This window comes from Lactuca serriola, chromosome 8, assembly GCF_051521515.1.
Source record: "Lactuca serriola cultivar US96UC23 chromosome 8, Lser_US96UC23_V15, whole genome shotgun sequence".
Taxonomy (NCBI): domain Eukaryota; kingdom Viridiplantae; phylum Streptophyta; class Magnoliopsida; order Asterales; family Asteraceae; genus Lactuca; species Lactuca serriola.
Window position 1 is genome coordinate 188,800,600 of NC_136415.1, and position 26,024 is coordinate 188,826,623.

Consider the following 26,024-nt stretch of genomic DNA (forward strand, 5'->3'; position numbering starts at 1 on the left):
TGTTCCAAGATCGGATTTGGATACCTAAGACAGGAGGAGTCAGAGATCTTCTGATGGAAGAAGCTCACAAAACCATGTACTCGATTCATCCCGGTAGCACTAAAATGTATAGGGACCTGAAACCCTACTACTGGTGGCCGACGATGAAGCTTGATGTTGCAAAGTATGTGGCTGAGTGTGTGACTTGTGCGAGAGTCAAGACACAACATCAGAAACCGTACGGGAGTTTAGAACCATTGTCTGTGCCTATGGGTAAGTGGGAAGACATTGCTATGGATTTTGTCACTAAACTACCCAGAACAAAGAATGGTCACGACATGATTTGGGTAGTCGTTGATCGATTCACTAAGAGTGCGCATTTCATAGCAGCCAAGGAGAAATGGTCTATGGAGAAGCTTGCGAATTCTTACGTGAAGGAAATTGTGAGGCTTCATGGTGTTCCGTTAACGATTGTATCGGATCGTGATAGCCGTTTCACCTCAAGGTTTTGGAAAAGTCTACAAGAGGAAATGGGTACCAAGTTATGTTTAAGTACAACTTACCATTCGCAGACTGATGGTCAGAGTGAAAGAACAATAATAACACTTGAAGATATGCTGAGAGCATGTACTTTGGAATTCCTAGGTAATTGGGATGAACATTTACCTTTGGTAGAATTTTCCTATAATAATAGTTTTCACTCAAGCATTAAGATGGCACCTTATCAAGCTTTGTACGGACAGAAGTGTCGTACGCCGTCTTGTTGGCTTGAGGCTGGGGAAAATCAGTTTATGGGACCGCAGATGGTCCATCAGACTGCGGGGAAGTTGAAAATAATTAGGGAAAGAATGTTAGCAGCTCAAGATCGTCAAAAGAGCTATACTGACAAGAAGCGAAGACCGATGACTTTCGAAATTGGAGATTCGGTTTTGCTTAAAGTCTCGCCGTGGAAGGGACTTATAAGATTTGGTAAAAGGGGAAAGTTGAGTCCAAGGTTTATTGGACCGTTTAAAGTTCTTCAGAGGATTGGGAACCAAGCTTACAAGCTTGAACTACCAGAGGAACTGAATGGAATTCACAACACTTTTCATGTGTGTTATTTGAGGAAGTTCACGGGAGAAGTTCCCGACATAATTCCAATTTCTGAATTGAGAATTGATGAGAACTAAAGGTTGATTGAAGAACCAGAGGCAATTGTTGACCGAAAGACTAAGAAGTTGCGACGCAAAATGGTTGGGTTAGTGCTTGTCCGATGGAAACACACGAATGGGCCGAATCTCACCTGGGAGACGGAGAGTGACATGTTGAGTCGCTATCCGCATTTGTTTGTTGATGTGTGATTCCGGGGACGGAATCATTCTAAGGTGGAGAGAATTGTAACGCCTGTGTTTCCGGGCTTGCCATTTTTAGCAATGTAATAGTCTAGGTTAACCTTTGTAACCCGTTTTGAAATAATAAGATTGTATTATTTGAGTATTATGTGTTTTGTGCTTAATTGCTTAATTATGTGGTTGGATTAATTAAGAATAAAAATAAGCGTCAAAATTTAAGCATAAAATAAACTTGATATCTTTGGATAATGTTGTAGTAGTTGAAACGAGGTTTCCGAATATATATAGAACGCCCAAATCTGAATTCGTATGAGAAAGTTATGATTTATCGAAGTTTCGGCTTAGCGGTGTGCAGCCTGAAATACTCGATTTGAGATTGAGCGGTTTTTAGTCGAAACAATCTAAACGAGGATCGAAGGTCTCGTTTTTGGTATCGAAGCGATAAAAAGTTAGGCGAGAACGGACGTCAAACGAAGAAGTTATGAATTTATAACGAAGTTTTTCTGTCCCGGCCTATTAAAAATAAATAATAAAAATAAATTTAAAATTAGCCGACGAAGTCTAAACGAAAGTTGTAGAGCGTAGTCTCACCTTCGCGTGGATATAAAGAACGTCGAAAACGGAGTTCGTATGAGGAAGATATGAATTTCCGAAGTTTATTAAATATTTTGTATTTAAATTAAATCTTTAATTCGGATGTATATCCGAAGGAGTCACCGATCTGATCTGAAGTACGCCCCGCGTACAGCGAAGCATGACGCACCTCGCACTCGAGTTCTTCGGATGACGAACGCAGTGACGATTTCGGACCTGTACGCCCCGCGTACTCCGAGGCTCCAGCCTCCTATAAATAGGATGCGAGGGCAGCTGAGTTCTTTTGCTATTTTCTCTCTTCTCTCTCCCGTTTTGCATCGATTTGCGTGCCAGAAATACCCCGAAGCCCCAGTATTATTCTCGAGCCCCGAGGCAAGTCCCGAGATCCCGAAGATCCCGAGAAGTGCGGTTCCCGAGCCGAAGCTCTGCCCGCGAGAAGTTCGATTTTTGTGAAGATCTTCCAGATCTGCTGAGGATTACTACTTCTGCAAGTCGTAGTGCTGTCCGATCATCTTCTGATCAAGTGAGTGTATACTACCTTTCATAAACACGATAATAATACAAGTATGGTTTGAGTGTATTAAGTATATTGTTGTTTATATGTGTGAACGTGTATTCACTTTCTTCTATCTCATAGATATGATTTATTCTCTATGAAATACGTGTTATGTGTGTGTGTGCCTCATCTGTTATGTGGAATATGTATTGATTAAAGCATGCTATACATGGTTTTAAACTATGTATAAAAATGTATATTTTTATCTACTAATATGTTGGGTAGAACATGGGTAGATAGTTGGTGTGTAATAAACAGATGAGAGACCTCGTTGTTGTTTGGTTTAGTCATCTAGCGGAGTTTAGATGACGACCACGGACTTTTCTAGATAGTCTTGTGGAAACATTAGCAGGTTCGCCACCTGTAGGTGTTAATGAACTTGAGTGTTCATTCGCTATACTCCATCCCCCTCATGGTTGCCTTATTTGACTTATATTGCTGAGGAACCCCCGAAGCATGTGTTGTCGCCCCGATGAAATATTCTTAGACTAGGTCCCTTATGTTAGTTGTTTTAGGGACATAAAGTGAGAATAACGGGAATGGATCATTGGGTTATTGTTGGTTGGTGAAAAATTAAATATGATTATTTATTGTGGGTTGAAAACCCTATATGCTCACCAGGCTCCCAAGCCTGACCCACTCAGTTTTAATTTGTATTACAGGAAGTGGCGCGAGGGCATAAGATGGATGAACCATCAAGTTGTTTTGTTTACAAGTCTGTATATGTATATATTTGTTGAATGACTTGTAATGTTATCGTTTATGCTTATTGGTATGTATCGGAACATGACACCCCGAGTTTTGATAATATAATGAAAATACATTTCTTTTATGAAATGCTTTGGTAAACATTGTTTTATCATGTTTTGTTTTTGGGAACAAATTCCGCAACTCTTTCAAATCAAAAGGATTTACTCTGAAATTATTTTAAAAGCATAAATAAAAATCGGTCTTTTCTGGCCGAGATTTTTGGGATGTCACAGTCTACGGCCACAATGTCGGCCCATCAGTAGGAGTTGTATGATTAGATGATTGGCTATGTGATATTCATCTGGGTTTGCTACTACCTGATATAGTATGATATGATGCTATGTGCTAGTGACAGTAGGGGAGATAGTCCCCAGAGTACCGGCCGATAGGGCCGAAGGGGTAGTTATGCCCAGCCATGCTAGATAGAGTACGTGATATGTGTTATGTGGTAGTAGTAGGGGGTGAAATAGTCCCCGGTATCCGGTTGAGAGGACCGAAGGGGAGGCCAGCACCCAGATATGCTAGCCAGTATCCGGTCGAGAGGACCGAAGGGGTAGGTCGGGCACCCAGATATGCCTGACTATATATATATATATATATATATATATATATATATATATATATATATGTTATGTGGTTGTATGGTATGTGGTACGATGGGGGAACTCACTAAGCTTCGTGCTTACAGTTTTTAGTTTTGGTTTCAGGTACCTCTTCATCGAAGGGGAAGGAGCTGACGCAGTAGCGGCACATCATACACACACACACACACTGTTTTCCGCTTTACGAGCTTGTTTTGGGATTTGTACTTTGATATTGGGTTGTTTTCATATTTTGGTTTTCAGACACGATGTATGTTATGAAATGGCTTGATTAGACAATTTTTTATTTACAAATGTTTTCCATAGTATTGATTTAAAAACAAAATTTTTGGGCGTGAAATTTGGGTCGTTACAAGTTGGTATCAGAGCCCTGGTTTGAGGGATTCGGACACACCTTCGGGGGTGTCTGAACTCAAATCAAGGGATTAAAGGATTTCTAAAAAGAAAAATTTTTCTAAAGGATTAAGTAAAGAGTTTTAAGAAAGAACGAAGTGTGTGATGTGCGCGACCGGCCGAGCTCAAGTAAGTATTCCCCAAGTACCCATACAAGCTTATGTTACGTTTATCAGTTTCAATAGAACAACATGCTAGAATAGGACCAAAGATATAGGAGTGGTGCCTTACATGCCTGCTTTATGTGCTTCAGCTTATGAGAATTGCATGCTAGTATTGAGTAGACAGTAGTAGGATAACCTGGTTAGGTTATGCCTGATAGTATGAGCTTAGCATTGTATGCTAGTGCAGATTAGTCGATATGATAGCCAGAGTGGTATATGCTTGATTATGTACTCGATGCCCAAATGCTACTTGCTTTGTGTTTTTATGAGTTCTAGTTATCTTTACTATCTAGTAAGTGAATATGTTACGTTACATATTGCAAAGATTAAATAATTCCGAAGGTTAGGTCTAGCTCTATTGCGCAGCTCTTGTCTGAGTCCAACCGTTGTAGGGTAGGATCTCTCATTCGAAGAATTATCTAGTCTTAGTAATATGTAATAGTATTCACGAGCTAGCTAGGGGAAAATAGCAGGGACTTCTTATGCAGCTGATGGCGGAGAGTGGGCTGGTGATTACCCTAGGGCAAGCCTAGGATGAGATTAGCAAGAGATCAATATTAGTAGTAGAAGGGACCTGGTGGAGTCAAGGCAGTCCTTGAAGAAGGTACGGATAGATGTGGAAGGTAGTATGGGCCCGTGCTACTAAAAGCAGAGGATCCGTACCCGAACTAAGGAAGGCTGAGATAAGACCAGGGAACTTGTAGTAGATGTGATCCCTCAAGAGGTATCATTATCACTAACGGTTGTTATTATGTATTGCAGAATGGTGGTACTACGTTCGAGGCTAGCAGTTGGCAGCTCAGGAGAGGGATTGGGTTCGGGATCATGTTTCAAACCAGTAGATGAGGGGTTACGTGAGTTCATAGCGTCAGAGATTACCAGAGGTATCCTTGAGTCGACCCCCATCATTTTCGGGTCGATCAAGGAAGGGATAGTTGAGTTGATGGAGGATCGCCTCAGGGCATTCGGGAGTGACCTGACATCTGACTAGTCAGGATCTCGCACACTATCCTTTAAGGACTTCAGGGGTAGTGGTGTGCCAGATATTCATGGGGCGAAGGACCCCATAGCTGCCAGACGATGGATTGCAGACATCGAGTCTGCACAGTTGACTAACGTCTGCCCCGAGGGGTGGAAGGTGAGGTTTGCAGCAGGGTGTTTGAGAGACAGAGCTAGAGACTGGTGGGAGTCTGTTGGTGACTCATTGGGAGCACTTCCATTGACTCCGGAGGTAATGCTCTGACCATTTTCCTTGTCGCTTGACCGTATCTTTTGTCTGGCGCTCGAGCGTCTATGGCGGGCGCGAGCCTTTCACCGGGGCGCCCTGATCATAGGGGCGCTGGCGGGTGCTAAGCCCGCTAAGATTGGCTCGGCCAATGCGTCGAGTTCCTTGGCCGGACGTGACTCTTCCGTGCTATCTTAGGCACGTCATCAAGTCCCCCAATCCGGTAGTCGTAGCGTTGTAGTAATAACTACGACGTTCTGGGCTTGATTACTCTACACGTGTCGAGTCCCTGTTGGCCCACCGTTCCGATTTTAATGACGACGTAACCACTAATGATGGCCAACGGTTATGTCATCGCGTCAGATATTTTGAATATCCCACCCTCTTTGTCTTCTTATAAGAGCGTTTATTATGTTTCTTCATTTACGCTTTCTTTCCTTTGTTGTTCTTCTTCTCCCTCCTCTCTTTTCTCTTATGGCGAGTCCTCCAGAGATTTTCCCTTTTGTTACTGAATATCAGCAGCTTGAGGTCACCTATGGTCTTTCTTCTTTGGACGGTGTGGAGTTCCCATCTCCTGGCTCTTCTATCATGCCCCCCTCCCGGAAAGGTTGGGGTTTATCAAAAAAAACCCTAGATGATGGTCTTCATCTTCCGCTAACCGCCTTCCAGGAGGAAGTTCTTAAAAAGGATGGTTGTAGTATTCAAATGCTGACTCCGAATGCTGTGAACAAAGTTGTGGCACTCGAGATGATCTGCCAGGCCAACGGTTACCTCCCCGATTATTTCGTGTTCAAAGACTTCTTCAGATTTTGCTGTACTGGGGATAAGTACACATTTTCCGTCCGACGAGGAGGGCACACCCTAGTTTCCTGACGGGCGAACACCCAAAAATTGGCAGGAAAAATGGCTATGGGTGAACCAGGGTTTGGTCGGTAGTGGTTGTTATCGTGCTAATACCTTCGCCGATACTACTCCCAAGCTCTTTCCCCATAATCAGAGTGTGGCTGACTTCTTGAATAATGTCCAGGTGTCTCCTGAGGATTATTTTGAAGCTCTGTTGTCCGTCGTGGGGATGAGCCCTTCCTGGAGGCACCGTGGTGGCAATATGGTCGTTTTCTTTGTCATCGCCAACGGTACGTATCTGTGTTATCCTTCCTATTGTTTGTTTAGGTACGCTTGTTAGGATAAGGGTACTAATCTTTTGGGGCCTTAGTGTGCTGGTACATCTCCTTATGCTTTCATATTTTCAGGTGTTGATTCCCCCTTATCCATGGATGAGGTCTTGTGAAAACGCTATCGGGGTCAGCTGGAGTGCCAGGAAGAGGACCTGGTCGAGCACCTTCCTCCGCCTCATCGGCTGGATCAACTTGCTTTGACCGCCACAATGCCTATTCCCCCGACCGGGGGGCAAGGTTCTTCATCTGCTGCGGTGGATCCTCTGGCCGCTCGTCCTATTTCCGCCATCATGCCGCAGGGTGGTGCTCGTCACACTTCTATTGAGGGCAACAAGAACAGCAAGAACGGTATCATCTCAGATGTTCGGCGCATGCAAGCTAAGAGGAAAGTTGTATTGGCCATGGGTGAAGCAGTCGCCGATGTTCCTAACGTTGCCAAGAAGGCGTAGCTTCTCCCGCCTTTTGAGCTCTATTTCTTCAACGTCGGCGGCCGTGATAGTGATCCCTGATGACGACGCTCAATAGTCCGAAGGGGTCAGTGGGGCGTCTAAACAGCCTGTCGTTCCTGCTCAGGGTGCTTCTTCTGTTCCTATCGACTCCTTACCTCCAAGTGGTCCTATTAACCCTGGACAAGCTCCCACTTCTCCAGGTGGGGTGCTGGTGAAGGCTCTTCTGGGCCCCCTCATTTTGTTCCTGCTTGGAATCTTCATAACGAGTCCCGCCTTTTGGTTCGTTCTAACGTTGTGGAGTTCGCCCAGCATGCCTTCCCTCCAGCGGCTGTTGCAGATATGGAGGCCATGGACAGCCCCACCCTTTCTCATAACATGACTTATGCTGCGGCCCAGGCCATGTTTTACCATACTGCAGGTGCGCAACGCATCCAATCGCTTGGTGAGATGGAGGTTACGCATGCTGGGTGTGGATCTCGTGTGGCTGAATTGGAGCATCGTGTTTCTGAGCTTAGTGGTGATCTTTATCGTTTAGAACAGAAATATCAGCTTCTTGTTTTTGAAAAAAGTTGTTGTAGAGGAAGTCAGGTCCACAACACCTTTCATGTCTCCCAGTTGCGGAAGTGCTTGGTAGATGACTCCGTAGTGGTGCCTTTAGAGGATATTCAGGTGGACGATAGCCTAAACTACATTGAGCAACCGGTAGCCATCCTCGACAGGAAGATGAAGGATCTGAGGAACAAGACGGTAAATTTAGTGAAGTTGCAATGGCAGCACTGCAAGGGCTTGGAATGGACTTGGGAGCCGGAGGACGAGATGAGGGAGCACTACCCAAAGCTATTTCCAGATGCATCAGACTTCGAGGACGAAGTCTAAAATAAGTGGGGGGGGGGGGTTGTAACGCCTGGTTCTTGGTATGTATTTTAAATCAATTTATTCATTTTTGTACAGGAACTCGACGAGTTGGAGGCCCCAAACTCGTCGAGTAGGAACGGAATTTGGACGGAGGACTTAAAGCCTACTCGACGAGTAGGGCTGCCAGAATGAAACCCTAATATTCAGGGTTTATCACCCTATTTAAAAACCTTAACCTCCAAAGGTTGGCATCATTTACAGCCTCCATCATCCCAAACCCTAGTTCACTTTTGAGTGTTTTGAGCCATTTTTGTGCATTCTTTGTAAATTTGAAGAAGAGGATTCTTGAAGAAGGAGCAAGGACATGAACGAGAAGAGTAGATCCAAAAGTTGAGCTCCATTTTTGGTTCATTGGAGGTATAAAGCTCCTATCTTGTCTATTCAATGTTTAGATCTAGTTTTAGAGTGATTTTTCCATGTTTTGGTCCAAGAATGCTAGTCTTTGGGACTTGGTTGTCCAATGTGGGGAAAACCCTTTAGATCTAGGGTCTTTAGGGGACTTCATGGCATAAAGGTGCCAACTTTATGGCCTTAATGGTCCCATGCAACTTATGGGCCATTATTTTGGCCTTTTGAGCAAAGTAGTCCATGCATGCAAGTAAAGATAGGAACTTTGCGTGATATATCAGCCCTAGGGGACCAAATTTATGGTTTGGAAGAATTGAACTTGATTGGAAGTGACTGAATGGATTTAGACTAAGAGAACTCGACGAGCTGTTCGCCCAACTTGGCGAGTTGGATCGTGGTCCCCCGACCTTTTCTGTTTAATGAGGAAACTCGGCGAGTCTAGGAGAGGACTTAGCGAGTTAGCCATGGTTTTTGGGTTTTAAAGATTGAAGAACTCGACGAGTTCACGGAGGAACTCGACGAGTTGTGTTGAAAAGTCCCGACTCTGTTATAGGGAGGAACTCGATGAGCTGGATCGCGATTTCAAGGTTTTATGATTCATGGAACTCGATGAGTTGATGGACCAAATCGGCGAGTTGAGTCAACAAGGATGTTGACTTTGACCAGGATGTTGACTTTGAATTTGACTTTGACCAAATTTGACCCTTAAGGGGGCATGAGTACGGAAGGATAACTAAAGGAAATGTTTATGTGTATGAATCTGAGAGGGGTTGATTTCAGAACATGAGTCTTTGCAGCTATTCCCAGTTATCGAGGTAAGTTACCTTCCAGTAGGAGTCGGTCAAAGGCACCGATGCCAACCCACTAGTATTTGATTATAGTTGAGATGATTGTCTTTGTGATAATTGTCTGGTATGCCACTGTCTGTTATGTTTTATGTGCCAGTATGTTATATTGTCATGCGATAGTGGTAGGAAGGGTAGGATAGACCCTGTACCGGTCGACAGAGAGCGAAGGGGAGGCCAGCACCTAGATATGCAAGGCAGTATGTGATTTATATGAATATGCTAGGGTATTATGTGGTAATGGTAGGGGTGAAATAGTCCCCAGTTACCGGTTGAAAGAGACTGAAGGGGTAGGCCAACACCCAGATATGCTAGGCAGTTACCGGTTGAAAGTGATCGAAGGGGTAAGCCAACACCCAGATATGCTAGGCGGTTACCAGTTGAAAGAGACCGAAGGGGTAGGCAACACCCGGATATGCTAGGCAGTATGTGTATTGTATGGTATGTGGTATGATGGGGGAACTTACTAAGCTTTGTGCTTACAGTTTTAGTTTTGGTTTCAGGTACTTCCTCTTCGAAGGGAAAGGAGTCGGCATGACTGCAACGCATCACACCAGGATTTCCGCATATGAGATCTTTGGGATTTTTACTCTGATGTTGTTTTATCATGACATGTTTTGACTATTGATACTTTGATTTTGATACGAGTTGATATATGGTTTTTTTCAGACAAATGGTTTCATAATTAATGTATTAAAAATAAAAAATTTGGACCTTATTTTTGGGATGTTACAATTTATATGGTTAATAAATTAATAAAAAATGAATTAGAATTAATTAATTATTAATCGGAATTAATCTGGAATTAATTTGGGATTAATTGAAATTAAGTAAATGTGCAAGAGATGAATTGTAATTTTTCAATAGTTGAACAAAAGAAGCAATTCTAGAATCATCTAAGGGGTGACTGAAATTAGGATTCTTTCTAGGGTTTCTGGAACCCTCCTGGTTGCATAAAAGGAAATGATTTGAATTAAGATTAAATCTATTATTTAATCAATTCATATTCTACTTTGCTTGCAAGTTACATAAACTATAAATAGGACCCCAAGGTCATTAATTTTCGTTCATGACATTCCAAAGAGTATTAGGAACAAAATTTCCTTCTTCTCCATCTCTCTCCTCTTCATTCTAGGTTTTCTAGGGTTTTGGGTGTGGGACATCAGAGGCACGAAATTTCTGGTGCTTGCTTTTTAGAGCTTGTTCAAGAAGAGTTTTATTGATTATTTACGACAATAATCAAAAGGTATGTAAACCCTAATCCCTTTGTGAATTTCAAAAATAGTAAAGTATTTCTAGGGTTCTTGATGTTCAATTGTTTGTTGCAATCAATAGAGAAAACTAGATCCAATAGGATGCATGTGAACTTAGGGTTAAGTTTTTCTGCCACATAATTTTGTAACCTATAAAACTTATCAAATAAGTCGTTGAGTACGTGATCTAGCACTCATATAATGGCTTGAGGTTGTTATGTATGGGTCGTGCATGCTATTCGGTGTTATATGGTCTTACCTTTTAGGGTTTGGGATAAGACATTAATTACTAGAAGCAATGGATGGGATTTATCATGTTTGAAAATGTGTTTATGCATATATGATTGAGTTCACTAAGACCTTCAAATAAGGTAATAACTATGAGAATCACTAACAACTATTTAATAGAATTAAAAATTGTTAATAAATAAAAAGGAAGGGTATATTGGCCCTATTCTAACTATTTAGTGTCAATCTAGTAATATGTTGACATGAAAGACCAAAGATGCAACAAAAATGAACCACAAGGATAGTACAAGGGAAAAAAAATTATGGATAATATCCATAACGTTTGACATAACTTATAGATGATGAATACAATTTAGCCTTAAACCAATGAATAGTAGTGAATTGTGGCCATGTGCGACTTGTCTCATCCCATTTCTGTTGGGTTTTCTTTGCATCAAATACACATTTTAGAAAAAAAAAATTCTTAAAATGAAAATATCAAGATACAAAGTTATTCATTAAACTAGGTAGCGGAAAAATCGAAACTACAATATACCTAAGTGTATATGCAACCTATGGATCTATAGTTTCATGCTAATTACATCTACTCTAGAAAACATAAAAACAAAGAAGAAAAACATACATCTTATGTAGCCATTGATCTCCATGCTTGATCCCCCATGAAGTTGATTAGATGAGAGAACCCAAACCAAAATCCCTCTAATGGTATCACACCCAATTACGCCAAAGAGTGGAATAAAAATAACTAGGAGAATGGTCAATTTCACAAACCCAAAAAGGGTTAAAAATCGTCCCTGGCGAAACTTGAAGCCAAGGTGCAAGGAAGAATGAAATCCCTAAGGCCCTATTTATAGTCTTGGATCCCTTCCTAGGTTTTGTACTCCTTCCCATGTCGGATGGGAGCCTAACCATGAAATTCACTCTTTTTCCCATGTGGGATGGAGTGATTTTCGTCCAACCCTAATTCCATAAGGGTTCTGGAACATTCCTGATTAACCAACTATCGATTAATGAATATTCAACTCTTTAATTAATTAAATTGTTAACTAATTCCCAAAATATATTTCCAATTAGTTTATAATTAATTATTAACCATAATAATTAATAAACCAATTTCTCCTTTATTTATTCTACTCAATTTGGGTTTTGAGGGCACGACTTGTCTCATCCCATTTCATGGCAGCTAAACACTAAGGCTTTGTTTGTCATGGAACGTTTATGAGTGTTTGGGAGTTTATAGCGTTTGACAAAACACTCCATTTTGAATAAAAACCCTCATTTGGCACTACAAACTTTTAACGTTTAGTTTAAAAAAAACGCTTCAAATCTAAAAGCTATCTCACGTAGCGTTTAACAAAACTTTACCAGGTACACGCTACCCACTATCAGCTAGTTTTGCCGAACATGCCCTGAAAAGAAAAAGATGTCATTGAGAATGAAGGTAAACACAAAATCAACGAAGATACACTAAAGGATCCTAATAATGTTAGTAAACTTACTGGCAAAGGAAAAAAATGGCGAAGTTAAGTAAGAATATGGTCAGGTACCATTATTAATTATAAAACCATTCATATTGGTCTTTCAAATGGGTTATATGTTGTCATGTAGGCTTTAGTCTTGCATGTTACGATTTGTAATGTAGGACCCACTCCATTTTATTATATATGATCATCATTTATAATATATGTATAGAGATAAACATATATTTAATATTTTAATATATATAAAATAGTTTTTAATTTTTAGTGGGGACCATTTTAAAAAATATATTAATATTATACTGATTATCATCAGGTTATGTGTCAAGTTTGACAATACCACATGTGTGGATGCTCTAATGATGAGGGTTGATGAAGCAAATGTCATATTACACATTTATGTAACTATATTTTTGTAAGTGCACATTTATGATGAAGCAAATGACATATTATACATTTATGCAACTTTACCTTTTTACGATTAGTATTAATGTAACTTTATTTTTGTAAAATACGATTAGTATTCATGTAACTTTATTTTTGTTGGGCTTTACACTCCACATTACCGTCTTCACCTCACTCGGCGATGGTTAAAAAAGGTTCTCGGCTGTCCACAACCCGTAGACATTGATGGTTGATCCATTAAAAAAACTTGAGTCTTTAAAGCCAGACTCAAAACTGCGTGCATGATAATTGCTACCTTGGTTTCTCAAACTCTATACAACATGATAATCTTGAATGATGTCACACCAAACTAAGAAAGTGACTATTTAACTATACATTTTGTAAAAAAGAAAATTTCTAAAATCGTAGCAACGTTTAATGAATAATTTTGTATCTTGATATTTTTATTTTAAGAAAAAAAAATATTTCCATTATGATAAAAATTCAAAAAAGACAACAATTAAAAGAAACAGACATTTCAGAAAATTCAACAATAAATTGCAAACAAAATAAATGAGAGCATAGTGAAGTGAGGAAATCGAAGGATTTACTTAAAAATGAAACAAAATCCGAGTGTTTGTTGATTACAAATACACAATATTTCACAATAAAACACATGTAACTCTCTCTCTCTCCTCTATTATCATCGACCAAACAAAAACAAGAATTATACACAACACCACCATCACCATAACCGTTGTTCTTCCCGTGAACAAAGTAGAAAAAAAAAAACGAAAAAAAAAACATGGGGTTTATGATATGCAATGCATATAAGCAAGCAACCTATCAACACCACCAACCGCCATTGCCATTCCTCCTCTGCCGCCAAATTTACAAGTACCGATGGCGGCAGTCCGGCGGCAAAGTTTGAAATATGGTGGGGCCGGAAAACAATGAACCACCACGAACCTCCTGTACACTACCGTATGTTGTTGGAAGAATTATATCCGTCTTTTTAGGCCAATTAGTTGATTTATATATCATTCACATGGCCTAAATGAAAAGGAGAATCATGGATATTTTATATTTTCTTATAAAATTCCATTCAAAACTTTCTGATAGTAATCATATTGACGTGTTCTCCATGCATCTAAGCTGCTGCTAATCAGGGAAAGCACCAAGGATACACATTGCTGCAAAAAAAATATACATACATATATTTTGGCAATCAAGTTGGGAAATTTGCAAATAGAAATAAAAGAAGAAATGAAAGTTGAAAAAAAATAAAAAGTAGAAAAAAAACCTCTTCTGGCAAACTTAAGTGGAATCGTTTTCTTAAGTTCTGTATTGTCCTTGGACCACCTTTGAAACAAGGGAAACCGGAGTCCTGATGCAAAAAGATACAAAATTTTCAAAGCTTAGAAGTTATACATTTTAATTTTTAATAAATAATATAATATAATATGCAGGTTCAACTCAATCAATTATCTGCTCAATAAATGATTAATACAATTGAGATGAGATTATTTATTACCTGCAACATCTCAACGAGTAGAATTATCCGCTCTGCATGCTTACGACATGTTAGGAAGCCTTGAATGCACAAAACCTAAATTCATAACATTGTGTCAAATGTCAACATATCTCATCTGTTGAAAAAAAACTCAACAAACAGACAAATAGTCAAATACACTATTTTAATGTATATTTATTATATGGGTATTATCTATACCTACCTTGAAGTAGTCAAAAAACTCGCTTGGAACTCCCTCAGCATCCGAATCCATAACCTAAATCAGGAATAGAAATAGGAAGGGTTTAGGGTTAAGGGTTCATTTCTAAAACATATCTCAATGTAATGTATTACTTGCCTCAAGAAGTTCACGGGTTAACTTGAAAGGTGCACTCTCAAAATTAACACCACCAGGTGAATTGGAGAGCATGAACCCAAAGTCAATGTGTATAATGTGGCCTTCTTCATCTAGCAACAGGTTCCCATTGTGCCTATCTTTCACCTACCCCAAAAGGATAACAAAATAACTACATTTTATCATATCATATGTTGATTGTTTGAGTGTAGAGAAATGAATACAATACCTGTAACAGATAGCAAACCAGGGAGTATCCAGCCATACTTTCCACAAAGTTCCTCTACATTACAACAAAAATTCATCATTAGAAATAGAATCCCCGACCCCATTTACATTAATCTTAGGGGGTGTTTGTGTTTGTGTTTTAAGATCATTTAAATACCTGTGCAAGCTTATAAATTGATGAATTTTCTTGATATTTAGCTACGAAAAAGTCACGCAAGCTCGTGATATTGGGGAATCTACTTTTGATAGAGTGAATTGATGCCTACAATAAACCCAAGTGGAGTAAATTTTAGAGATCATTATATTTCAAACCAAAAAAAGAAAAAGAAAAATATGGATGAAATATTGTACAGTGTCTGGAATTGTTTCAATTAGAGCTGTGTATGATGACGTGACAAGAACTTCATAAGGACGTAGCCACAGAGGTAGTCCAGCTTCTTGGAATATGTCTAAAGATTATAACAAACAATCCATCAAATTTCCAATTAAAAAAAATGCAACAAGCAGCAATGTACTTTGTAAATGCATGACTCCCTATTCCTAATCCTCTAATATTTATCTTCTTGGCTTTGTGTTGTTAGGTTATCTTTACCTTATACTTCATATGAGAAACCAAATCAGAATGTAATTCGTAAAGAACATTCTGATTTGTATTTAGCTTTGTGTTGTTAGGTTAACTTTAACTTTGTATTTAGCTTCTAATATTTATCTTCTTAGCAAGAAATTCGTTTGAGGCAATATATTACATGATTGTGTTTGGTTCAGCTTTAGGAATGACATAAATTTTCATATGAATTTTATTGTATTATATATAAATCATAAAGAACAAACATACCATAAAAGTGAGAAATCAGCTGCACTGCAAGATGTTCCTGCCTACAATCATCCCCACTTTTCACAATAACCTAAAAGTAAATAAACAATAACATATAAAAGATTAACACCAGACAATATAAACAATAAAAGATTGCTACATAATCAGATGTAAAACTTACTGAGCACAGATCCCAACCAGGAAGTTTTCCATATACTGAAGCCTCACGTATTCTATCTTTCTTTGTTTCCCAAAGTTCACCAGACAATGCATCACCTGCCTTTGGAGTTGCACCATCTACATCCTATTTCAAATAAAAAAAAATAAAAAAAAAACATGTTTCAGAAAAATCATAATCACATTAAAATATGTTCATCATCTGCTAATGCTCACCTTCGGTTGTGCATTTGATGAAGTTTGACCAGACCCTTTTACAGGGAGTCCAGCAGGTGCTTCTCCTTTCAATGCAGCAGCCTGCATAAAGTATAAACAAACACCATGAAGCAAACTCAGGCTTCAAAGTTAATAAAATTTCCAACAAGAAAATAATGCACCTTGACTTCCTCAAAAGCTAAATTACTTGGAACACGGCGGTGTTCCCTCCTTCGTGGTGGTTCTTGAACCTCAATGTCATCCATTTTGACTCCAGAATCTGCAGTCAACACCACTCTCACCCATTCTAAATCACCTCCATTTGCACAATCTTTACCTTCACAATGATGAATGTCAGATATCTCAAAGCTGTTTGAATTTGAACATCGAGGCGATGGGTTCTCCACTACAAGGCTCACATTAACAAACTTTGCTTTTGAGTCCCACAGTTGACCCATTGCTTGGTCAATTGCATCAGAAGCAGATTGTGACATTCTATCATAACTAGAATGGTATAGATCATGTCCATTTGATAAAGGGTAGGCCCATGGAGGAGGTTTTGGTAAAAATGCATCTCCATTAGCCAATGGAATTCCACCCTTGGAGAGCTTTTGAGAAGTGGAGTTGTCTTTCACAATGCTCACAGTTTCACTTTTCAATACTTCAACACATATTAGGTAAGGTGCCTTTTCCCTTGAATTAAGAAGAACAGCTTCATCTTCTGGTATGTGAACCACACGATACATTCCTTTCCCCATGGGAAAGCACACACCTACCATGTAACAAAAAGTAAACTAAAAATTAGACATGTGTACAACATTATATTCAGAGTGTGTGTGTGTGAGAGAGAGAGAAAGAGAGAGACCTCCACTAGTTTGAGCTGCAGAAACATGCGTATTGATCTCCGTGAGTGACTACAAACACAGGAATCACAGATTCCGAGGCTCAGTAAATACAAAATATAAAGTTCATTCACACAGACAATAAAGCATAAGGTGGTTATATAGGCAATAGAGCATGAATCAGGAACTAAAAATAAGGCTCAAAGAGAAAAGGGGAAAAAAGCAAACAGGTAAGAGAAAGAACAACCTCACAAAGTGCACTTTTGCGATCTTCAACTGGAAAAACATCTACTAGACCATATGAAGTTTCACATAAGGAGTGAACAAAGTCAAGGGACTCATGATATGTTCCTTTACGAAACTGTGATGCAGTAGGCAAAGGGGGCTTATGATTGGAATTCTCAGTCTTTTGCTTTGATGGACCACCATTCTTCTGCCAAAAGAAACATTATTAAAAAGAACACCAACAAGACAAAAAAAAATAGTATTCTTAGATTTATGGATTAACCTCTTTGTTCTTCTTTGATCCATAAAGCTCTGAATCTTCAACAGAACGATCTCGATCTCTGAACAACTTTCTGAAAAAGATCTCGGTTCCTGGACTGCTTTCAAGTCCACCACCATTAATACTTTCATTTGGAACTGCAATTTTGTTATCATCAGATTGCATACGAAATAGCCTGCGAAACAAGGGAACATCTGCAGAATCTTCTTCCACACCATTTGCATGTCCTTTGCCTTCATCATTACCAGATTCATCTTTCTTGTCTTCAAATTTGTCTTTAAATATTTTCCGAAAGAACGACCCTTCTTTCTCATCATCTTCAATGGAATTAGTTACTTTTTCTTCTTCTTCACTTTTATCCCTGAAAAGCTTCCGGAAGAACCCATCTTTATCATCTCCTTCAGCAGATTTTGAAACATTCTTTTCCTCCAAATCACCTTTACTGTTATCACGAAACAACCGTTTAAAAAACTTATCCGAACCTGATGTCGCTTCATCTTCATCTTTACTATCTTTCAGAAGCCTACGGAAAAATCCATCCTTCTCCTTGTCCTCATCATCTTTCTCTTCATCTTTAGAGTCTCTTAAAAGCCTCTTGAAGAAACCATCTTTGTCTGGTTCATCATCATCTTTACTCTCTCTTAAAAGCCTTTTAAAGAAACCATCTTTGTCTGGTTCATCTTCATCTTTGCCATCTCTTAAAAGTCTCTTGAAGAACCCATCCTTGTCAGGTTCCTCATCATCTTTATCAACGGATTTCCTAAAAAGCAAAGCATTTCGCACCTTTGGACTGGGAATAAATTTCTTAAATATCGTGTTGTCATCTGGTGAGGCCTTGCTGCTACCTTCATCCTGCAAAGGGTTTGCTCCAGGAGAGAATGAGAAAGTTTTTTGAGGTGGAGGAGATGTTGCTAATGATAGTAATCGTTGTTTTGATGATAGTAACCTAGTAAGAACTTGGTTTTTGCCAATGTTGTTGGTGGGCTCAGTATGTGGTTTAATCAAAGGTGTCCACTCTCCCATTATGGTAGCAGCAATCTGACACTTCTCTTGGATTCTACTGATCCCTTCATTATCATCAGCATCCTCAAGCTCCGCCATTAGGAACCATTGCACTTTCAGAGCTATCTTAAGTGATTTGGAGCATATATCAATAACGAACTTATCAAGTGATGGACTGGGCTTGTGAACAAGCATGTAACATATCTGAAACAAGTAGCTTTCAATGCCTGATAATGGGAGAGTGTACATCCTGTTACAGAGGTAATCCCTAACCCCTGGGTGATCATGTTTGTAGAGATAACTAACAGCAATCCACTCACAAAAGAAAGCAGAATCGAAGAATCTAATCAGCCACCCACTCTCTCCACCGCTCTCACTCAACAGATTGTTTCGTGTGATCTCCCTCGGCGACTCCTCCTCTGCGCGAGTCAAACCTAGAATTCTCACCACCATTATCAAATTAATACCATACTACTAAACCTAGTTGAGAAAACAGCATCCGATTCTAAACCCTAGAAACTTCAACTTCAATCAATTTCACTCTCACTCAAAATTCCGATTAAAACCCTTGAATGGAAGTTGTTTTCCAATCACTGCTGACCATGTATCAACCTATGCTACAGAATCTTGCTCCATACACTCCAAGATCAGAGATTTGGAGATGAATATTGAAACAAAAACCACAAAAACTGAAATCAAGGAGATCTGATGAACAATCTTACAAAAGGAGTTGCTTATGCTGCAGATTAGGAAAATGAGCTCGTGGTCTGCTGTGTTAATGCAATCGTTGAAGTTGCTTCCGTCGTCTCCGTCGGCCACAGAGAACTGAAGAATGATTAAGCACAAAACTCCCGATGTGATTGCGTCCTGATTGTGTCACCTGTTCTTTACTATTAACTATTTTTCTCAACTTTCTATTAGGTTGCAAATCATGCCAATAAATAAAATTAACCCGTTAATCAATATTTATGTCGATACTTATATTTTTCTATATATCAACATTTATCGTATTAATTCGAATTTTTTTAATTATTAAATATAACATATAAATCTAAAAACATTTTCACTTCTTAAAAGTTTACTATTTACTTTTGTTTAATAAAACCTTTTAGCTAAACTATTTTTAATATTTTCAAAAGTTTTTTTTTTATATTAACTAATTTATTATTTATGTATATTAAATGCTTTATAAAGTGCCCTTACGTGATTTAATATTTTCTTAAAAATAAATATGTCACATTCAAAAATATTTTTATTCGAAGAGAATATGTTTTTCCTAATGTCACAAACAACTAAAACTAAAAAAAAATATTTTTTTTATTTATAAAAATAAAAAACAATAAAATATCATGTAACCATAATGTTTATAATTATAACACACCGACATTTTGTATCTTATCATAATGTTTTATAATTATAACATACCAACATTTTGTATCTTATCATAATGTTTTATAATTATAACATACCGACATTTTGTATTTTATTATAGATGGTAATATGTGGTTGGATTTGCAAATGTATGTTTTAATATGTCAAGACTCAAGTAACTAATTTCTCAAAATAGAATTCAAAATGTGAGTGAAACAATTTATTATTTTGGGTATAATCACACAATTATATTCATAGTATGTAATTTGTATGTTCCATGTCATGTGTACCTAAGTTAAAAAGGAACTAAGGAAGACAATGTAAAAAATAATTGACCTAATCAGACATCGTATGAGAAAGTTGCGTTTAAAATGGCAAATTAATAGTAATTATAGTTGATTTTTTTTAAGAATTTCTAGCTCAAACCAATTTATTCCAAGCCTCAGACCGAGCTACTATAGTATGACTTCAAGTGTTCTTAATCTATGAAGTAGCGATAATTCATGTTTCATGTTATGTTTGGTGAAAGTTCAACTTAATGATTCGTTAAACTTATATACAATATAGATATGTATTATTGTGGTGTAATAACACTATTTTGAACAATTGTATATATTGAATTAAATTACACCATGGTGACCCAATTTTACTTAAAACCTAATTGTAGGTAAATGTGAGTTTGATTATGAAATTATATCAATTAGATATGGATTCGGTTATTGTAATAAAAAGTATTGCAATTAACCTATTATTGAAGTAAATATATCATGATGAACTTGCTTGGTAAAAAGAAATATCATATAATAGATAAACTAGTTATTTTAAGGTGGGTTGTGTTCATGATCATCTTATTGATAAGAATACTTAAGTTTAATCTATGGTAGGTATTGGAAACAAGTGTGTTAATGAAATAATAAATTTTGTTATGATTGTATCACTTTCCTAAGGTGAATACATCTAAACTTGAGTATAGTTTACATATGCAAACAGTATTGTTATGTAACACCCCCCTTTTATGGTTAAATAGCTTTTAACTTTCATAAAATTAAATTAATTATATAAATATAATGATAATAGAAGTAAACGTAATGAATTTAATAATATAAATAAGTTAAATATATAAAATTGGTCAAGTTTATGAAATTGGGGGTTGACTCGGTTAAATTAAGGAAAATCAGATACAACCCTTATTACTCACTTAACTTCATTTTGGATTCATTATGTTACTTCGGAAGTTGACTAGGGTATATCTTGTAACTATAAATAGCTAGTCATCAGTTACAATTGTGTTAGGGTCAAATGATAAAAATAAGGAATTGAGGGACTAAAAACATCAAGTTGGTAAAGATATGATCATAACCCTTAGACTAGCTCTTTTTTCCTCATAATAATATTTAGGGAATGGAGATTAAGCTTGGAGTTGCAATTTTGAAGATATGTGAATCAACATTTATTCTCTGATTTGTCTAACAACATTTATTGTTGTTTGATTTCATCTTCAAGAGTGGTTTTGAAGCTCATGAACCTTAGGTTAGAGACATGTTGATTAATAATTTCAAGTAACGATTTTGATGAAATAGCTAGCTTAGAATTGTATTGGAGTTTGAAATCTAGTTGACGATTCCAAAATATTATGCTAGTAACTTCTAATTTGTCATGTGAATGTTTCAAGATTCGTGAATGTATTAGATAGCTTTCAATATATATTTGATTTCGAATATGTTTGATTAGTTTGATTAGATAGCTTTCAATATATATTTGATTTCGAATATGTTTGATTATGTTTGATTAGTTTGATTATCAACATAATCAATAATATAGTTATAAATCATTAATTGGAATCATTATATTGAAATCTAATTGCATATATGGATGAACATACATTTGGAAAGAAACTTACGAATTCATATGAACATTGAATACAAATCATTAAATATCCAATATTAGCTTGTAAATTAGTGAATTAATGATGTATTAGGATGATAGTTAAAGTTTAAAACATGTGTTTGGATGTTAATCGATCATAGTGGATCATTAAAAGTAATTGGAAGGAAGTTAGGTTTAGTTTGGACAAATTTTAAGAGCTTAAAAATGTTTAAACTTCGTGAGTATGTTGTCAAGTTAATCAACAAATCAGGTTAATCATATTAACCATTTTCTAAGAAGTATTGGAAAATTTAATCACCAAAATAGTCATCAATTTCATAGAGGACATCTGTGAAATTGGCAATCTATCTACCAATTGATGATATCATATGATAAATGATGATGTAACAACCAAAACGATGTCGTTTTGGGGGAAAAAATTGCATATCTTATCTATGAAAAAAAAAACACAATTTTTTTAAGTTTTTTGTGTTAGAAATCTTTAAAAACCATTTCCACAACAAAAGAAAACTTGATAAATATGGTTGACTTGTGCAAATGACAAAAAAAAATACTATTTTTCAGACGATTTCTCATATGAATTTGATGGGTTTTGCAAATGTTATATGTGAAATCTTCAAATCATCTAATAAATCCTTTAACGTCCCACTTTTACAAGCAAAAATTTCATTTTTTAAATAAGGTAAAATCATCCTTTACATAAAATCCAAGTTAAGAAACCCATTTGTTCCAAAATACAGTTGTTTGAAAATCATAGTACTATAGATAATATTGAATCTCCATTGTTGATGTTGTATGCATACAATCACGCCTTCGTCTTCCTACAATTACCAATTGTACCTGAAAAACATTTAATCCACAACTGTAAGCAAAAGCTTAGTGAGTTCCCCCAAAATACCACACATCGTAATATAAATACAATGCATGCAAACACATGAGTCTTTAGTCTGTCTGGCTTGCCATGCAAGGCCTACAACATGTTTGGACCTCTCTCTCTCTCTCTCTCAGCATACAACTGACCCACCACTGGCCTACAACATGCCGTTGGCCCACCCATATATCTTGGTCTACAGCATAAATCAGTACCGCATCAACCCAACCCACCACAATATGTCGATATATGTAGCAAACAAGCAATCAAGTAAACACATAAGCATAGACAACTCTCTCTCTCTCTCAGCATACAACTGACCCACCACTGGCCTACAACATACCGTTGGCCCATCCATATATCTTGGTTTATAGCACAAAGCAGTACCGCATCAACCCAACCCACCACAATATGTCGACATATGTAGCAAACAAGCAATCAAGTAAACACGTAATCATAGACAACTATCTACCGTAGTCTACCTGTTTAACAACTCACTATCGCATATCAGGCCTCATACAGTACATTACGCCATTATTGACAGATTTCCAAGGAATGCATAGTTATATGTAACTAGAGGTGAGATAGCCATTTAAATAGGTGATTCTACTCTAGAGCCACAATTAAACAAGGAACATGCAAAAAAGCCTAGATCAAGAGTTCTCAGGCTATCCTACGTGACTACATATAGCCTTTAGAGCACTCCACTAGATGATCACGAACCTACTAGTACTCTAACAAGTATACCTCCCAACATACAAGGATATACGCTACAATACATAGCATGGTGAGGAAACTCACTTGAATCGAAGATCCACAGAAACACAACAACACACTTACTCCCTGCACTGATCCCTCCCGTGAACCGACTAGCACCAAACCAAGGTAGAACCTTAATCAATAACCCAATTCCTTCAAGTTTGATTCAAGGTTAAATTGGTCAAAAAGTTAACTGTCAATGCTCAACAAAAGTCAATGGTCAACCCTCACCACGACGTGGAGGACTGTCACACCCCAAAACCAGAACGGTGGAAACATTCTGGGGTGGAGGACGTCATGTACAGTATCACAACAAAGCATAATAATAAACAAGTAACAACATCATCCATTTCATTAATAATATAATTTAATACAAGTGTGTTCTGTATAGTTTATAAGACACCAAAATATGAATCAAAACAAGAGAAGAGTCTTAAAGGCTCCGTCTTCCCAAAACCTGGCATCGGTACCTGTCTACTGATGACCTGAGAATACAAGTTATTTTGAAAGAGTTTATCAGCATTAAAGTTGGTGAGTTCATAAGCATTTTAGTGTCATTGTTTGTATGAAAATGTTTGCAAGTGTTTGATGTATAAGTTTGTAAATGTTTGTAGTAAATGTTTGTATCTCCTAGAAAATCCTATATTTTCTACTAAAAGTAGCCTTCTACCAAGGCATCAAATGTTCTGTATGTTTGTTTCTTGTAAAAGTGTGTATTTTTCCCAAGTGTGACTATCATTAACAAAATATAGTTTTTACATTACCATTTATGTGAGAAGATCACAATGTGAATGCAATGGGAAAATTATAAAGTACTGTAGTGTTGTATAATAGTAACTACTGTTGTATTAACTACCTTAAATCGGTTATTAATTAAGGTATAATGTGATATGATTGTACCATACTACCGACTAAAACACGACGATGAAATACGTCGGAAGAAATGACATTTGGCACCCGTAGACTTGCAAGTCCCACTGTAGCGAACAACAAAGTGTAAGATGGTCAATCCAGTATAGATCTATACATAAATTCACGCTCTCCCTCCAGGAGACTCTGGATACAAAAAGAGCCATGGAAGTGATGCCATGCCCCGAAACAGTGGCTCACATTTATGTTATTGTATTCTTGTATATGTATTGTATGTACTAGTGTATTGTATGTTCTCTCTGTCTAGTATGTAGTATGTTCCCTCTGTCTAGTATGTAGTATGTTCTCTCTGTTTCTCATTATAGTATATTCGTTCTGTTTCTCATAATAGTATATGTCACACCCCAAAACCGGAACGGCGGAAACGTTCTGGGTTGGATGACGTCATGTCAAGTATCACAACACATGCATATAGTAATCAAAGTACAACAAAACATTGCATTAATAGAATAATTTTTACATGGTTATATTACATAGTATCAAAGTAATACAAACATAATAGATAAAGTGTTGCAAAGTACTTAAGCTATCTTCTTCAGCAGCTCCAGGGGTTGTACCTGTCTAATTGCTGACCTGAGATTACAAGTTATTTGAAAAGCGAGTATCAGCATTTTTACAAATGCTGGTGAGTTCATAAGCATTTAGTGACATTTCATTCAAATAACTTAATAAAGAAATAGTTTAAGAGGCTTCAGTGTATTAGAGTCTTTTCCCAGAAAATCCTATATTTTCTTTAAATAAAGCAGCCTTCTACCGAGACTGGTCAGTGTGTTGAGGTAAGAGGTAGTTTTCCCTTATTTGCTATTATTATCAAGATGCTGAATTTGATTATTAAAGGAAGCAAGTGACATCAGGGAATAACATAGGCCTCAGCAGTGAGGACTACTGACTAAGGCAAGGAGTCATAGGCTCCAGGAGAATTAACGACACGCCTGGTTCGGTCAAACAAAGTGGAGACACAGACCCCAGAAGGTACCATATGAAAGGTACAACCGGTAAGGCCCAAAACAGTGAATATAGACCGAAGACGGTACCGAATGAAAAGTACATCTCACAGAGTCAGAACCAAGACTACAGACCCCAGACAGTATCAAATGAAGGATACAGCTAGCAAGGTCAAAACAGAGAATATAGACCTCAGACAGTATCAAGTGAAGGATACAACTAGCAAGGTCGAAACGGAGAATGTAGACCTCAGACAGTATCAAATGAAAGATACAGCTAATAAGGTCAAGACGAAGACTATTGACCCCAGACAGTATCAAATGAAAGATACAGCTAGTAAGGTCAAGACGGAGACTATTGACCCCAGACAGTATCAAATGAAAGATACAGCTAGTAAGGTCAAAACAGAGAATGTAGACCCCAGACAGTATCAAATGAAAGATACAGCTAGCAAGGTCAAAACTGAGAATGTAGACCCCAGACAGTATCAAATGAAAGATACAGCTAGCAAGGTCAAAACTGTGAAAATCTGAAAAGTGACATCAGCATACAGTGTAATTTGCTGACGACATACCGTTACCTTAAAGCCATGAATTATAAGGCAACCCAGGATACTCGTAACCATACTGACTAGAGTTCCAAACGCCCTACAAGCATCTATTTAATGTGACATTTGTCACCCCTTGGCTTGGTGGGCCGTGGACTGTAGCTAGCAGTCAGGGTGCGGGGTTGTCAATCCCGTATAGGCCTATACACACAATGTCCGCTCTCCCTACAGGAGACTCTGGTTACCAACTAGACGACGGAGAAGGCCGTGTCCCGAAGATGCATCCCAAATAGAGAATAGTGTGTTTCTTGAGGGGAGTGGGTTTCTAATACAAGTGATATACTAGAGGTAGAGACTTCCAAACAGTGGGTAGTGTGTTTCTAAAGTAAGTGT

General features: G+C 37.7%; 1 protein-coding gene across 2 annotated transcripts; it reads right to left on the reverse strand.

Moving 5' to 3' along the window:
• Nucleotides 1–13,275: 13,275 nt before the first annotated feature.
• LOC145065481 (phosphatidylinositol 4-kinase beta 1-like) lies at nucleotides 13,276–19,215 on the reverse strand. Of its 2 annotated transcripts, none has more exons than XM_079012470.1 (15): nucleotides 17,323–19,215; nucleotides 17,062–17,244; nucleotides 16,838–16,886; nucleotides 16,155–16,744; nucleotides 15,994–16,074; nucleotides 15,782–15,904; nucleotides 15,622–15,691; nucleotides 15,138–15,235; nucleotides 14,944–15,048; nucleotides 14,788–14,841; nucleotides 14,562–14,705; nucleotides 14,427–14,480; nucleotides 14,225–14,299; nucleotides 13,994–14,077; nucleotides 13,276–13,883 (listed from the first exon to the last, which is right to left on the reverse strand). In XM_079012470.1, the coding sequence occupies exons 1-15, from the start codon at nucleotides 18,772–18,774 to the stop codon at nucleotides 13,782–13,784; spliced, it is 3,264 nt and encodes a 1,087-aa protein (XP_078868596.1). In that variant the 5' UTR covers nucleotides 18,775–19,215; the 3' UTR covers nucleotides 13,276–13,781. The 2 variants fall into 2 exon arrangements, with proteins under 2 accessions (XP_078868596.1, XP_078868595.1); XM_079012469.1 differs by having other exon boundaries at nucleotides 17,062–17,247.
• Between the last annotated feature and the right edge of the window lie 6,809 nt (nucleotides 19,216–26,024).